General features: G+C 30.7%; 1 protein-coding gene across 4 annotated transcripts in view; it reads left to right on the top strand.

Moving 5' to 3' along the window:
* Window positions 1–17,928, top strand: part of LOC135127667 (SCY1-like protein 2) — a 274,358-nt gene that overhangs the window by 157,877 nt on the left and 98,553 nt on the right. For all 4 annotated transcript variants that reach the window (XM_064054200.1, XM_064054197.1, XM_064054199.1 and 1 more), the window contains exons 6-7: window positions 15,025–15,170; window positions 15,512–15,642. In XM_064054200.1, the coding sequence (XP_063910270.1) occupies window positions 15,025–15,170; window positions 15,512–15,642 (277 nt within the window). The remainder of the gene's footprint in view (window positions 1–15,024; window positions 15,171–15,511; window positions 15,643–17,928) is intronic.

Consider the following 17,928-nt stretch of genomic DNA (forward strand, 5'->3'; position numbering starts at 1 on the left):
CGCAAATTAGCGCAATTTTTACAACTTAAATTTAGATTAAGAAGAAGCAAACTTCGATTATGTTGATGTTGTAATAATAATAATCATGCTCTGCATTCTATGAACCGGCTTTTGAAATGTCGTAATTTTTGGAATTTATGAAAAATCAGCACGTCCCTGATTTTTTTGAGAATTTTTAGACAACTTTTTAAAAATGAAAATTTTCACATTCGACCCATTTTTCACCATTTTCGAGTTTTAGAACTATCTTCGGGCCTCGTTTCTTTGATAACTGCAACCGTATACTTCCTAAGGTAGTACTTGCTAATAGAAGACCGAACAATATCAAGAAGAGTCACTAGAATGAAGAAGGGGTAGGTGTTTGCTTATGAGACTGCAGAAAAAAATAACTCCTCCCCCATCTCTTTTCCCCATTTCACTCACTTATCTTATTTTCTGTAAAGTAGGAACTGAATTCTATTTTGAAAAACGCCTAAGATTTAAAACGAAGTCAGAAGCGGCCCCGCCCACCCACCCCTATTTCGTTTTGATCACTGATGTTATCGGCTCTGAATGGAAGTTGTAAAGCTATTGCTTGATAAATTGATAAATTGGTAGTTAATACAACCAGCAGTTGAGTTTTGGGTAAAAGGGTTACTCTCCCACAACTTATTCTTCGAGTATATCATTTGCCAAAATCAGTCTTATCTTATCAAGAACCCGCCCCGCCCACCCACCCTCTCTCTTCTTAGAAGGTATGTCATTTGCCAAAGTCAGTCTGATCTTAGCAAATACTACCTTCTGAAAAAATAAAGGGCGGGTGGGCGGGGCTAGCACTTGCTGACATAAATCTTATTTTGGCAGATGACATATCCTCTGAGAAAATATGGGCGGGCGGGCGGGGCTACTCTATTTTCATGAGGGAAGGGTTATTTTTTTCTACAGTCTTATAAGAAAACACCCACCCCTTCTTCATTCTAGTGACTCCTCTTGATATTGTTCAGTCTTCTCTTAGCAAATACTAGCCCCGCCCACTGCCTCTCCAGTTTCATACGGGGTATATCATTGGCCAAAATCAGTCTTATATTAGCAAGTACTAGCCCCGCCCACCCACCCTCTATTTTCTTAAAGAGTATATTATTGGCCAAAATCAGTCGTATCTTAGGAAGTATATGGTTGCAGTTATCAAAGAAACAAGGCCGGAAGATAGTTCTAGAACTCGAAAATGGTGAAAAATGGGTCGAATGTGAAAATGGGTGGAGCCTAATCTTCGGCTTTATTTTTTTCTTAAAATACATAGTATTCTTTGAACAGCACAAGACTCAAAAACATGTTTTTAATTTCTCGTAGAGAAATAAGGTTTTTGAAGTTACGCGCCGCCCCCTTGGCTCATGACGAATAAAAAAAAATCATCACAATTGAGATAGGGCGGGTGGGCGGGGCTATATTTTGCCTTTTTTTTTTCTTAATATGTGTAGACTTATTTCGACAACAAGAAACTTAAAACATGTCTAAAATGGTTACTGTAATATAGCAATTTGTGGTAGAAAATAAGGATTTGGAATTATGCTCCGCCCCCGGTTCACGGCCAATAAAATATATCATTACAATTGAATTGGGTTGGGTGGGCGGGGCTTGCATCTTGCCTTGATTTTCTTATAATCGTAGTCTTCTTTTCACAACAAAAAACTTAACTTGTTCAAAAGATTAAATTTTTGTATGGAAATATGGATTCTGCAATTATGCTCCTCCCCTCGGTTTGAAAACGAATGAAATATTCCTCACAATTCAGATAGGGCTGGGTGTAGGTGGGGCTTAATTTTTGGTTTCTTATTTACTTAATACACATATTTTCCTTGAACAACATAGTTACTTCAAGACTTGTTTTGCATAGCAATTTCTTGTAGAAAAATAAGGATTTGGTAGTTAAGCTCCGCCCCCGGTTCACGACCAATAAAATATATCATTACAATCGAGTTGGGGTGGGTGGGCGGGGTTTGCATTTTGCGTTGATTTTCTTAATGTCGTAGCTTTCTTTTCACAACAAAAAACTTAAAACATGTTCGAAATGGTTAATTTTTTTAGGTAAATATGGATTCTGCGATTATGCTCCTCCCCTCGATCTGAAAACGAATGAAATATTCATCAGAATTCAGATCGAGCCGGGTGTAGATGGGGTTTAATCTTTGGTTTTCTCTTTACTTAATACACATATTTTCCTTGAACAACACAGTTACTTAAAGACGTGTTTCGCATAGCAATTTCTTGTAGAAAAATAAGGATTTGGCAGTTAAGCTCCGCCCCCGGTTCACGACCAATAAAATATATCATTACAATCGAGTTGGGGAGGGTGGGCGGGGTTTGCATTTTGTCTTGAATTTCATAATATCCTAGTCTTTTTTTCATAACAAAAAAATTAAAACTGATTCAAGATGGTAAATTTTTATAGACAAATCTGGATTTTGTGCTCTGCCTCTCGGTGTGACAACGAATGAAAAGAATTGATATGACGGTGGGTGGGTGGGGCTTATATTTTGCTTTTTTTTTAAATACGTAGTCTTCCTTTTCCAGCTGAAAACTGAAATCATATTTAAAATGACATACTCGTAAATGTAAATTCTTGTAGAGAAATAAGGATTTTGCAGTTAAGCTCCGCCCCCTTAGCTCCCGACGAATAAAAAGAAATCATCACAATTGAGATAGGGCCGGTGGGCGGGGCTTATATTTTGCCCTTTTTCTTAATATACGTAGTCGTATTTTCAGAACAAGAAATTTAAAATATGTTTCCAATGGTAAATTCTTATAGACACATGTGGATCTCGCAATTAAGCCACGCCCCTCGATCTGACAACGAATGAAAAATTCATCGCAATTGAGAGTTGAGATTGGGGCGGGTATGGGTGGAGCCTACTCTTCGGCTTTATTTTTTTCTTAATATACAGAGTATTCTTTGAACAGCACGATACTCAAAAACATGTTTTTAATTTCTCGTAGAGAAATAAGGATTTTGAAGTTACGCGCCGCCCCCTTGGCTCATGACGAATAAAAAAAATCATCACAATTGATATAGGGCGGGAGGGAGGGGCTATAGTTTGCCTTTTTTTTCTTAATATGTAGACTTATTTCGACAACAAGAAACTTAAAACATGTCTAAAATGGTTACTGTAATATAGCAATTTGTGGTAGAAAATAAGGATTTGGCAATTAAGCTCCGCCCCCGGTTCACGACCAATAAAATATATCATTACAATCGAGTTGGGGTGGGTGGGCGGGGTTTGCATTTTGCCTTCATTTTCATAACATCCTAGTCTTCTTTTCATAAAAAAAAAAAAAATTAAAACTGATTCAAGATGGTCAATTTTTATAGATAAATCTGGATTTTGTGCTCTGCCTCCCGATGTGACAACGAATGAAAAGAATTGATATGAGGGTGTTTCCATACAAAAATTTAATCTTTTGAACAAGTTAAGTTTTTTGTTGTGAAAAGAAGACTACGATTATAAGAAAATCAAGGTAAGAAGCAAGCCCCGCCCACCCACCCCACTTCAATTGTAATCATATATTTTATTGGCTCTGAACCGGGGGCGGAGCTTAACTGCCAAATCCTTATTTTTCTACAATTGCTATGTTACAGTAAGCATTTTAGACATGTTTTAAGTTTCTTGTTGTGGAAATAAGTCTACACATCTTAAGAAAAACAAGGCAAAATGTAGCCCCGCTCACCCACCCCGTCTCAATTGTGATGATTTTTTTTATTCGTCATGAGCCAAGGGGGCGGCGCTTAACTGCAAAATCCTTATATCTCTACGAGAAATGAAAAACATGTTTTTGAGTAGCGTGCTGTTGAAAGAATACTATGCATATTAAGAAAAAAATAAAGCCGAAGATTAGGCTCCACCCATACCCGCCCCGATCTCAATTCTCAATTGTGATGAATTTTTCATTCGTTGTCAGATCGAGGGGTGCGGCTTAATTACGAGATCCAAATGTGTGTACAAGAATTTACCATATTAAACATATGTTAAGTTTCTTGTTCTGAAAAAACGACTACGTATATTAAGAAAAAGGGCAAAATATAAGCCCCGCCCACCCGCCCTATCTCAATTGTTATGATTTCTTTTTATTCGTCGGGAGCCAAGGGGACAGAGCTTAACTGCAAAATCCTTACATCTCTACAAGAATTTACATTTATATTACTTTAAACATGATTTCAGTTTCCTGCTGGGAAAGGAAGACTACGTATATTAAAAAAAAAAAGCAAAATATAAGCCCCACCCACCCACCCTCATCTCAATTCTGATGAATTTTTCATTCATTGTCACACCGAGAGGCAGAGCACAAAATCCGGATTTGTCTATAAAAATTTACCATCTTGCCTTGATTTTCTTATAATCGTAGTCTTCTTTTCACAACACAGTAACTTAAAGACTTGTTTTGTATAGCAATTTCTTGTAGAAAAATAAGGATTTGGCAGTTAAGCTCCGCCCCCGGTTCACGACCAATAAAATATATTATCATTACAATCGAGCTAAAGTGGGTGGGCGGGGTTTGCATTTTGCCTTGATTTTCTTATAATCGTAGTCTTTTTTTCACAACAAAAAATTTAACTTGTTCAAAATAGTAAATTTTTGTAGGTAAATATGAATACTGCAATGAAATATTCATCAGAATTCAGATAGGGCTGGGTGTAGGTGGGGCTTAATCTTTGGTTTTCTGTTTACTTAGTACACATATTTTCCTTGAAGAACACAGTTACTTTTAAAGTCTTGTTTCACATAGCAATTTCTTGTACAAAAATAAGGATTTGGCAATTAAGCTCCGCCCTCGGTTTGTATTTTGCCTTGATTTTCATATAATCGTAGTCTACTTTTCACAACAAAAAAGTTAAAACTTGTTCAGAGTGCTAATTTTTTATAGGGAAATATGGATTCTGTACTTATGCTCCTCCCCGCGTTCTAAAAATGAATGAAATATTCAACAAAATTCAGATCGCGCAGGTATAGGTGGGGCTTATTCTTTGGCTTTCTTTTTTACTTAATCATATAGTTTTCTTTGAACAACACAATGACTTGAAAACTTGTTTCACATGGTAATTTCTTGTAGGAAAATAAGGATTTTGCAGTTAATCTCCGCCCCCGATTCACGACCAATAAAAAACATCATCACAATTGAGATAGGGCGGGTGGGTGGGGCTTGCATTTTGCCTTGATTTTCATAATATGCTAGTCTTCTTTTCATAACAAAAAAATTAAAACTGATTCAAGATGGTAAATTTTTATAGACAAATCCGGATTTTGTGCTCTGCCTCTCGGTGTGACAACGAATGAAAAATTCATCAGAATTGAGATGAGGGTGGGTGGGTGGGGCTTATATTTTGCTTTTTTTAATATACGAGTACGTAGTCTTCTTTTCCTAGCTGGAAACTGAAATCATGTTTAAAATGGTATAATCGTAAATTCTTGTAGAGAAATATGGATTTTGCAAATATTTTCTGAAATGACATTTTTTAATTGGTTTGAAGTCCTACCTCAAACGTAACTAGATTTAAAAGTTGATATTATTCTTTAGATTATTCCACATTCCCCTACGTCATGAAACCTTTTTAATAACTTTCCCATACGTCTAGTTGTGGAAATGTTTCATAAAACCCTATATCAACATAAATTCCAAAATAATAAATTTATAGAAATTTTCAACCACAGACTGTCCTCTGCTTTGCCTTCTATCTCCTTATTTGGTTTCCATTCTCTGTACATTTTCAAAATTTTCAAAAAACTAGATTAAGCAGACAAATTTTCCTTAGAATTAAAGAAAACAATAAATTAATCACTCAAAATTCAAACACTGACTGGTACAACTATCACAAATCCAGCAATATTCAAATATAAAGCTGTAATCCCTAAGTGTATTAACTTTAATGTTTTTGGAAGCTAATTCCTATTTATCATTCAGTTCTGATGATGGTACCAGTAGGTACCGAAACTTGTTAATCTCAACTTCTGTGTCGTCGACGAAATTTTCCCATATTTTTAGCTATGTTATATATCACGTTTTAGTGTTGCTGAGTAGTGCTAATTTTCTTTTTTCCGACGCAACAAATTACATCCCGTCTGGCTCTTAATTAGCTGCGTGCTTTGTAGACGTTAGTTAACTAAGAAGTGTCGCAAAATATCGGAGCACAGACGAATTTAACAATAGATCGGCGTCAAAGGATATCGAGTGCTTTGATGTAAAACAAACAAAGAATCTAATGAGTTTTTGACGCTAGCCAATGAAAGTAGAAGCGTTTAACGAAGTGCACGTAATTTAATCGTTTTATTTTAGCATTTCAAAGAACGCACAGAACACAGGACCTAATTATCGAAACGTCGTGTGTTAATTTTTACAGGTCAAACGAGCAATTTGTTCGCACAAAGCGGAACTCGCAACTCGCACATAAACTTCGAATAATAATTTCACTACTACTCTAGCGGTCGATTTTTCGCGTTGTGGGGTTTGCTCAAATGTTGTATTATCCTGGGTGTGTTCATCAGTCGGAACGGGACTGCTATAAATACGGAATAGCTAATTTGTGTGGGATTGGGTTGCGGTTGAAATATTTAAAAGCAAATTAGAGCTAGACCACCGGGGAGGGCATTTATTAACTAACAGTGAATAAAATATTAGATACTGCCCGGAATGTAATATTGAAGCGCAGTTGATCGAACGACTTTTGGCGTTATTTGGGCCCGAATTCCATTGTTGGACTGTGGAGAAGTATGTAAACAGTGTGGTAATAAAGCTGCTGCGTCCAAAGAAGCGATGCTTTGTAATAAAACAACTAAATCCGAAGACTTTCCGGAGTTTACTATCGGCTGCCGAAAGCGAGCTCTAGATAAACCATTTATTAACATTTTTTAAAAAGTACAATTTCGTCCAGTTTTATCCCGTGTTCTCTAAAATACACAAAAAGTAGTAAAAGAAATACGAAAGTATTGTTACAAAAGCACTAAAGAACGAACGCAGATGTTCCATCCATTTCTTACTTAAAAATTAATCTGCTTTAGATAGAAACAATTTAAAAATTTTAGTCTACGTTATGAAGACGCGCACTGGTTTTTACGTTATATAATACAATAATACGACAAAAAATCCATTAACAACAGGCGTTTGTAAAATAAATACAAATTCTCTATACTGCTTTCGGTCGTCCTTTATTACTCGCTATAAATAAAAAATGTAGGAAAAACTCCTACCAAAGCTCATTCCTTGCAAAATCCTAATTTAATACCCAAATCTCTCTTAATATCCAGACGCTCTTCCTTCCACTCGAGAAACTTTTAATAAAAAAAAAAACACAACGTGGAATTAAAAGTATTCCGTAATAACTTATTTATATCGAAAACACTACAAAACAAATAAAACAACGATTAATAACTCCGCGAAAAGTTAATCACGAAAAACCCGGCCGACCCGACAAATTGATACTCGAAGAAAATCGAAGTTAAAAAAATCCGTAAAGCATTTGCACGAACCAGAGATCTCCGGAGCGCTCAATTTTCAAAAGAGTGACTGCGATTTACTTTTACTCGAACAGCTAAAAGTGAGATTCCTGGCGTAGACGAAAGGGAATGAAGCAACTGGTCCGTGAAGATTTGATCCAGAGCTGATGTTTATTCAGTCGCAGCGGTCTCTTCCAATGCCGCCCTTATTGGTGGCCTTTTAATTCCTTTGCAGAATCCAAAACTCTTGTACAAACACTGGATGATGCTATTCTCTGGGGAGTGCTGGCGGAGCCCCGAAGCTTTGTTTAATTGGAGTTTTAATAATTTTTGTCAACTTAAAACTTGTTCAAAATAGTAAATTTTTGGAGGCAAATATGGAAAAATTCATCAGAATTGAAATGAGGGTAGGTGGGCGTGGCTTATATTTTACCTTTTTTTAAATATACGTAGTTTTCTTTGCCCAACAAGAAACTGAAATCATATTTAAAATGGTGTAATTGCACATTTTTGTGGGTATGTCGTTTGCGAAACTCAAAAATTCTAAAAATTACAAAAAGGGACTAATCAAAGACCTTAAAGTCCAAAAATTGGAGAAATGAAAAATTTTAAGAATGAAATATAGATAAAATTGAAAGAAAATAAAAAATCCGAAAATTAATAATTGAAAAATTCAAAAATTGAAAACTGGATAAGTGAAAAATTGAATAATGGAAAATTGAAAAATAGAAAAACTGAAAAATTGAAAATCCAAAAGTGAAGAATAAAAAATTCGAAAATTGAAGATTGGATAAAAGATAAATCGAATAATGTAAAACTCAAGAACGTAAAAATCGAAACCTTGAAATTCTTAACATTGAGAAATTTGAAAAATTCAAAAATTGAAAACTCAAAATTTGAAGACACGAAGAATTTCAAACTTTCAAAAAATTAAAAAAAACGTAAAATTAAATTACCTAGAAACTGGAGAAATAAGAAATTGCTAGATGGAAACATTGAAAAATTGTTCAAATTTAGAATCGAAAATTTGAAAAATTCGAAATCTGAATACAAATTCAGAAATTGAAAAGTGGAGAATTAAGTATATAATCGAAATCTGGAAACTGGAAAATTTGAAAAACTAAAAAATTGAAAACCGAAAATTTGAAAATCGAAAAATTGAAAAATGGAAAATGCAAAAACTGAAGAATCGAAAAATTTTGAAAATTGAATATTGAAACATCGAAAATTGAAAAATCCATAAAGTGAAGATTCAATAAATTCAAAAATTGAAAACTGTATAAGCGAAAAATTGAATAATGGAAAATTGAAAAATGGAAAAGTCGAAAATTTGAAAATCCAAAGGTGAAGAATCAAAAATTTAAAAACTGAAATATTGAAAATTTGAAAATAAAAAATCAAAAAACTTAAGAATCAAAAATTCGAAAATTGAAGATTGGATAAATGAGAAATCGAATAATGTAAAAGACAAGAACGGAAAAATCAAAAACCTTGAAAATCTAAAATTTGAAATATATCTAGAAATATCGAAAAATTGAAAATCAAGTTATGGTAAAATCGAAAAATGAAAATTAATAGACCGAAAAATCGAAAACTTGAAAGTCTTAACATTGAGAAATTTGAAAAATTTAAAAGCTGAAAACTCAAAATTTGAAGAGATGAAGAATTTCAACCTTTCAAAAAATTAAAAAAAAAACGAAATACTAAATTACCTAGAAACTGAAGAAATAAGAAATTGCTAGATGGAATCATTGAAAAATTGTTCAAATTTAAAATCGAAAATTTGAAAAATTCGAAATCTGAAGACAAATTCAGAAATTGAAAAGTGGAGAATTAAGTATATAACGGAAATCTGGAAATTGGAAAATTTGAAAAATTAAAAAATTGTAAACCGAAAATTTGACAAATAGAAAACTGCATAACGGAAAATTTGAAAACCGAAAAATTGAAAAATGGAAAATGCGAAAACTGAAGAAACGAAAAATTTTGAAAATTGAATATTGAAACATCGAAAATTGAAAAATCCATAAAGTGAAGATTCAATAAATTCAAAAATTGAAAACTGTATAAGCGAAAAATTGAAAAATAGAAAAATCGAAAATTTGAAAATCCAAGAACTAAAGAATAAAAAATTTAAAAACTGAAATGTTAAAAATTCCAAAAAAAAAAAAATTCAAAACTTACGAATCAAAAATTCGAAAACTGAAGATTGGATAAATCGATCGAATAATGTAAAACACAAGAACGGAAAAATCAAAACTTGCAAATCTAAAAATTGAAATATATGTAGAAATATCGAAAAATTGAAAATCGAAATATTGAAAAATCGAAAAATGAAAATTGAAGATCGAAAAATCTAAAACTTGAAAGTCGTAACATTGAGAAATTTGAAAAATTGAAAAGTTGAAAACTCAAAATTTGAAGACATGAAGAATTTCAAACTTTCAAAAAATTTAAAAAACGTAAAATTCAATTACCTAGAAACTGAAGAAGTAAGAAATTGCTAGATGGAAACATTGAAAAAGTATTTAAAATTGAAAATTTGAAAAATTCGAAAACTGAAGACTTGACAAATTCAGAAATTGAAAATTGGTGAATTATATAATCGAAATCTGGAAATTGGAAAATTAAAAAATTTAAATCCGAAAATTTGAAAAATAGAAAACTGCATAACGGAAAATTTGAAAATCGAAAAATTGAAAAATGGAAAATGCAAAAACTGAAGAAAAGAAAAATTTTGAAAATTGAATATTGAAAGATCGAAAATTGAAAAATCCATAAAGTGAAGATTGAATAAATTCAAAAATCGAAAACCTGAAAGTCTTAACATTGAGAAATTTGAAAAATTCTAAAGTTGAAAACTCAAAATTTGAAGACATGAAGAATTTCAAACTTTCAAAAAATTAAAAAAAAAACGTAAAATTAAATTCGAAAACTGAAGACTTGAGAAATTTAGAAATTGAAAAGTGGAGAATTATATAATCGAAATCTGGAAATTGGAAAATTTGAAAAATTAAAAAATTAAAAACCGAAAATTTGAAAAATAGAAAACTGCAACGAAGAATTTGTGAATCGAAAAATTGAAAAATGGAAAATCCAAAAACTGAAGAAACGAAAATTTTGAAAATTGAATTTTGAAACATCGAAAATTGAAAAATCCATAAAGTGAAGATTCAATAAATTCAAAAATTGAAAACTGTATAAGCGAAAAATTGAATAAAGGAAAATTGAAAAATGGAAAAATCGAAAATTTGAAAATCCAAAAAGTGAAGAATATAAAATTTAAAAACTGAAATATTGAAAGTTCGAAAACAAAAAATCAAAAAACTTACGAATCAAAAATTCGAAAATTGAAGATTGGATAAATGATAAATCGAATAATGTAAAACACAAGAACGGAAAAATAAAAAACTTGAAAATCTAAAAATTGAAATAAATGTAGAAATATCGAAAAATTGAAAATCGAAATATTGAAAAACCGAAAAATGAAAATAATAGACCGAAAAATCGAAAACTGGGAAGCCTTAACATTGAGAAATTTGAAAAATTCAAGAGCTGAAAACTCAAAATTTGAAGACATGAAGAATTTCAAACTTTCAAAAAATTAAAAAAAAACGTAAAATTAAATTACCTAGAAACTGAAGAAATAAGAAGTTGCTAGATGGAAACATTGAAAAATTGTTCAAATTTAAAATCGAAAATTTGAAAAATTCGAAATCTGAAGACAAATTCAGAAATTGAAAAGTAGAGAATTAAGTATATAATCAAAATCTGGAAACTGGAAAATTTGAAAAATTAAAAAATTGAAAACCGAAAATTTGAAAATCGAAAAATTGAAAAATGGAAAATGCAAAAACTGAAGAATCGAAAAATTTTGAAAAAAAAATATTGAAACATCGAAAATTGAAAAATCCATAAAGTGAAGATTCAATAAATTCAAAAACTGAAAACTGTATAAGCGAAAAATTGAATAACGGAAAATTGAAAAATGGAAAAATTGAAAATTTGAAAATCCAAAAGTGAAGAATCAAAAATTTAAAAACTGAAATATTGAATATTCGAAAATAAAAAATCAAAGAACCAAAAATTCGAAAATTGAAGATTGGATAAATGATAAATCGAATAATGTAAAACTCAAAAACCGAAAAATCAAAAACTTAAAATCCAAAAATTGAAATATCTGTAGAGATATCGAAAAATTGGAAAGCAAAATATGGAAAAATCGAAAAATGCAAATGAATAGACCTAAAAATCGAAAACTTGAAAGTCTTAACATTGAGAACTTTGAAAAATTCAAAAGTTGAAAACTCAAAATTTGAAGACATGAAGAATTTCAAACTTTCAAAAAATTAAAAAAAGAACGTAAAATTAAATTACCTAGAAACTGAAGAAATAAGAAATTGCTAGATGGAAACATTGAAAAATTGTTCAAATTTAAAATAGAAAATTTGAAAAATTCGAAATCTGAAGACAAATTCAGTAATTGAAAAGAGGAGAATTAAGTATATAATCGAAATCTGGAAACTGGAAAATTTGAAAAATTAAAAAATTGAAAACCGAAAATTTGAAAATCGAAAAATTGAAAAACTGAAGAATCCAAAAATTTTGAAAATTGAATATTGAAACATCGAAAATTGATAAATCCATAAAGTGAAGATTCAATAAATTCAAAAACTGAAATATTGAATATTCGAAAATAAAAAATCAAAAAATCAAAAATTCGAAAATTGAAGATTGGATAAATGATAAATCGAATAATTTAAAACTCAAAAACGGAAAAATCAAAAACTTAAAATTCAAAAATTGAAATAAATGTAGAAATATCGAAAAATTGAAAAGCAAAATATCGAAAAATCGAAAAATGAAAATTAATAGACCTAAAAATCGAAAACTTGAAAGTCTTAACAGTGAGAAATTTGAAAAATTCAAAAATTGAAAACTCAAAATTTGAAGATATGAAGAATTTCAAACTTTCAAAAAATTAAGAAAAAAACGTAAAATTAAATTACCTAGAAACTGAAGAAATAAGAAATTGCTAGATGGAATCATTGAAAAATTGTTCAAATTTAAAATCGAAAATTTGAAAAATTCGAAATCTGAAGACACATTCAGAAACTGAAAAGTGGAGAATTATATAATGGAAATCTGGAAATTGGAAAATTTGAAAAATTAGAAACTGTATAACGGAAAATTTGTAAATCGAACAATTGAAAAATGAGAAATGCAAAAACTGAAGAATCGAAAAATTTTGAATTTTGAATATTGAAACATCGAAAATTGAAAAATCCATCAAGTGAATAGTCAATAAATTCAAAAATTGAAAACTGTATAAGCGAAAAATTGAATAATGGAAAATTGAAAAATGGAAAAATCGAAAATTTGAAAATCCAAAAGTGAAGAATCAAAAATTTTAAAACTGAAATATTGAAAATTCGAAAATTGAAGATTGGATAAATGATAAATCGAATAATGCAAAACACAAGAACGGAAAAATCAAAAACTTGAAAATCTAAAAACTGAAGTATAAGTAGAAATATCGAAAAATTGAATAATAATAATAATAATAATAATAATAATAAGTCTTGCCTGAATGCCGGTCATTTCCGGGTCAGTGGTGGGTCTTAATAATAATAATGGTAGTTTGTTTTCCCACAGACATTTAACGTCCTTATGGGAAGAAAAATACAAATACATGCGAACTTAGTAATAATAGTAATAATAAAGGAAAATCGAAATGTGGAAAAACCGAAAGATGAAAATTAATAGACCGAAAAATCGAAAACTTGAAAGTCTTAACATTGAGAAATTTGAAAAATTCCAAAGTTGAAAACTCAAGATTTGAAGACATGAATAATTTCAAACTTTCAAAAAATTAAAAAAAAACGTAAAATTAAATTCGAAAACTGAAGACTTGACAAATTTAGAAATTGAAAAATGGAGAATTATATAATCGAAATCTGGAAATTGGAAAATTTGAAAAATTAAAAAATTGAAATCCGAAAATTTGAAAAATAGAAAACCGCATAACGGAGAATTTGTAAATCGAAAAATTGAAAAATGGGAAATGCAAAAACTGAAAAATCGAAAAATTTTGAATTTTGAATATTGAAACATCGAAAATTAAAAAATCCATAAAGTGAAGATTCAATAAATTCAAAAATTGAAAACTGTATAAGCGAAAAATTGAATAATGAAAAATTGAAAAATGGAAAAATTGAAAATTTGAAAATCCAAAAGTGAAGAATCAAAAATTTAAAAACTGAAATATTGAAAATTCGAAAATAAAAAATCAAAAACTTAAAAATCAAAATTTCGAAAATTGGAGATTGGATAAATGATAAATCGAATAATGTAAAACTCAAGAACGAAAATTCAAAAACTGAAATATACGTAGAAATATCGAAAAATTGAAAATCGAGATATGGAAAAATGGAAAAATGAAAATTAATAGACCGAAAAATCGAAAACCTGAAAGTCTTAACATTGAGAAATTTGAAAAATTCAAAAGTTGGTAACTCAAAATTTGAAGACATGAAGAATTTTAAACTTTCAACAAATTAAAAAAAAAACGTAAAATTAAATTACCTAGAAACTGAAGAAATAAGAAATTGCTAGATGGAAACATTGAAAATAAAAAATCCAAAAAGTGAAGAATCATAAATTTAAAATCTGAAACATTCAAAATTCGAAAATAAAAAATCAAAAAACTTACGAATCAAAAATTCGAAAATTGAAGAATCGAAAAACTGAAAAATGGAAACCTGGAAAATCTAAAATTCGAAAAATCGAAATCTGGAAAACTAAAAATCTGAAAAATCGAAAAATGGAAAAACAAAAAAAGTAAAAAGCTACTAAATTGAATACCGAAATATTAAATTCTAGCTTTCTTCATTTCTTATTTCTTGAATTTCAAAAATAATGTATCAGATGTATATATCGGGGAATTATTTTGTTTCTTCTACGATATCTGTTTTGATTTGTTTTAAATTCTGTTTGGATATTTTTACAGCATTTTTCGCTTTCTTTATTTCACTTCAAAAATTTGTTTTTGTTTTTTCTTCTTTTTCTCAAATTTTAATGAGCATCTATTATTTTTAATTTTATTGTTTGACGTTTTTCCCTCTGAATATTTTTTTAAATAGAGAATTTCTAACTGCTATTTTATTCTTCAACTTCTACAACAATTCTTTTTTCTTTATAGCTTATTTCTTTTTTCTATTTTTGAGTTGAAATTAGAATTTCAAAAATATTTACAATTCTTCAACTTTTCTTAAAATTTTGGTTTTGTCCATTTGGTTCTACTTCATACGAAAATCCATTAGAATATTTGTGTAATTATGCAATAGGAGTACTAACTTTTAAAATTTGAGTAAGTGTATTAACTTTAATGTTTTTTGTAAGTTTTAGCTGTGATGACGGAACCAGTAGGTACAGAATCATGTAAGCCCTCACTTTATAACAAATCCGAAATTCATGTGGCGTCGACCTAATTTTCCCCTCTTTTTACGATTATGAAATATGAAATTTTTACAACATTAATCTGAATTTGAATCGTTTTTTCCAGCTCCAGAAACCCAAACTCAGTCAATTTGCAGCATACTCAGCGACATGTTCTCCTTAGGAATGGTAATATGTGCAATATTTAATCAAGGCAGACCACTTATCCAAGCGGGAAATTCTAGTTCGGCGTACCTCAAGCAGTTAGAACTTGTGAGTAAACCGTTTTTGTGTTTTCTAAAACCGATAATAGTAGCCGATAACCCTCCCCAAAAACAATAAAACGAAGTTAATCAACAGGGCGACCTGTGGATTCCCGTGTTTAAACTCCCATCCCTTAGGCAAAAGCTTTTGCTGCTTTATTACTCACTCCCGACGGTAATCGGAAAATGGAATTGTAGAGGTCCCCGAAGGCTCGAAATGATTATGTTTGGTCCGAGCATTAAAGATTTTTCCTAGAATTTATTATATTTCATGCATGCGTTTTGCGCGGTCAATCTCGGTGTCTTTCTTTTGGTTTCTGCTGTGTACCAATGCGTTGGATTTTGTTCAAGTTGGAAGATCAAGTGCACAATATTATGCCTAGAGTCCCATTGCCGCTCCAGGAGGCAACGGTCAGGTTGTTGAGTAAGGATACTAGACAACGACCTACGGCGCAACTTCTCACCTTAATTAAATATTTCAGGTGAGCTTTCAAGCTACGCTTTATTCGGTGTAATATTTAAAATGATTGTGTCTCGCTTTTCGCCTGGATTTCACGCCTTTTAGATGGAAAGATAGCGTCTGAAAAGTTTAATCAGCTTAAAATTCACACAGAGTGCACAAACAAGTGTGAGCGCCTTTGGTGACTTAATTAAAAGGGACAAAAAATATAAATACGTTAGAATTTTTTACATAATGATGACATTTTAATTGGAAGCCAAGCTTACGCACAATCAATAAAAACTAAGAAACCTATTAAATTCCGATCCAAACTTTACGACTGCTCTCCAACTCAAATTCAATTCGACTATTAAGTGGCGAACAATCCCTACATTAATTAAATGGATATCCTGAAAGCACAAACTCTTGAAGCTTTTGAGAAAATGAGGTTAATTTTCCCGGAACACGCCACACACTCGCCCCGGAAGTGCAAACATCCGCTGTTTTAATTATTTTATTGCTGAAATGCAATTTTCTCATAAATAATGTATTACGGCTGTCACTTTTGCGGATCGAAAAAACCGGATTTAAGAGCACGCCATAAATTGTTTATTATTTATAACGGTCTTTGAAAAATGGGCCAAAGTGGAGGCTGCTTAATATTAAACAATTTGTAAGGTGGATATAAAGGGAGTATTAGGAGGATAATGTACAAGGGTAGTACTCGTAAAATGCCAACAATTAATTTATGACCGACATAAAACATGTAGAGTGCGGTCACGGACTTTCGTACAAAAACGCGTCTCCAATCAATTAACGGATTTTCCGACTTGGCAACATCAATTCATAAAATTCATGCATAATACAAAGAATCAACTGAGAAAATAGCTACTCTTTCGTGCAAGGGTATTAGATTTCTTGAACAAGGTCGTTTCAGAAATTCTATAAATATCCGCACGTCAGTATTGTCAGTAAAACTGATTATAACTCCACCAACATCAAATTTATTAATGGTTTTGTAATAAGGGCGAAATAATTCAGAATCCTAAATGGAGCTATTTAATTATTAATTTCCTCACGTCACATACAGTTTACAATAACGTTCAGTCTCAATATTGACGTAAATGAATAATAATAACCACCGAAGTCTTTCACTGTGCACTCCCAAATAACGTTCGAGTTATTTATGGTAATGTCAGAGAACATAGAGAAGCGTCATAGTTTAAATTAAATGACGGTTGAGGAGTCCTCGACTTATGTTGGCAACAGTGTTTGTTTCTAACTAGGAATAAAATTAACTAGAAAAAATTATATTTTTAACGACGCGTTTAAGTTTCGACAAATTGACACTAGATTTACCAGAGATTTCCCAGAATATTACAAGCTGCTTACTGTTTCCTTCACTTTAATTCAGGTCACACGAATTACAGTTCGTCGTCTGAGAACTTGTTTGATCTGTAAACCAGAGCGCACTCAGGCCAATGTCGACTCTAAGCGTTCGGAAACGACTTGATTTATAAGCCATGATCCGTCTGATACACATTCTAACCGGTTTCTCAATTTTTCAATTTCTCGGTTTTCAGTTTTTCTCTTCAATTTCTCGATATTTTATTTTTCCATTTCTTTTTTTTTCAACTTCTGGACTTTTCGACTTTCAGATTTTTCGATATTTTGCTTTTCCCAATGTCCATTCTTCGGTCTTCAGATTATCAATTCTTTAATTTTTCGATTGTAGGTTTTTGATTTTTTGATATTTTAATTTTTTCATTTCTTAAATTTAAAATTTCTCGATTTCTGTTTTTTTATTTTTCAGTTTCATCAATTTTTCGATTTCTTGATTCATCGAGATTTTGATGTTTCGATTTTTCATTTTTTTTTTCAAATTTTATTTTTCGATATTGGGCTATTTCGATTTATCAATTTTTCGACTTCTCGACTTCGATTTCTCGATCTTTTGCTGTTTCGATTTTTCTATTTTTTCATTTTTCAATTTTTCGATTTTTTAATTTTAGATTTTTCGGTTTTTCGATTTCTCGGTTTTCCGATTTTTCAAATTTTAAATTTTGGTTATTTCGTTTTCTCTATATTGTGATTGTTGCGTTTTCAGTTCAGATTTTTTGAAATCTCGATTTTTCATTTTTCGGATTTTGGATTCTTAGATTTTTCTAATTTTAAGTTTACCGATCGTTTTTTCGAATATTTGATCCATTTCTCGATTTTTAAAATTTCCAATTTCTCAATGTTTTATTTTTAGATTTCTCTAAATTCTTATATTTCAGTTCCACGATTTTTCATTTTTTGATTTTTCGATGTCTCGTCTTGGACTTCT

Source organism: Zophobas morio, unplaced genomic scaffold (genome assembly GCF_036711695.1).
Source record: "Zophobas morio isolate AGI-343-1 ecotype UQ-CSIRO unplaced genomic scaffold, CSIRO_AGI_Zmor_V1 ptg000012l, whole genome shotgun sequence".
Lineage (NCBI taxonomy): Eukaryota > Metazoa > Arthropoda > Insecta > Coleoptera > Tenebrionidae > Zophobas > Zophobas morio.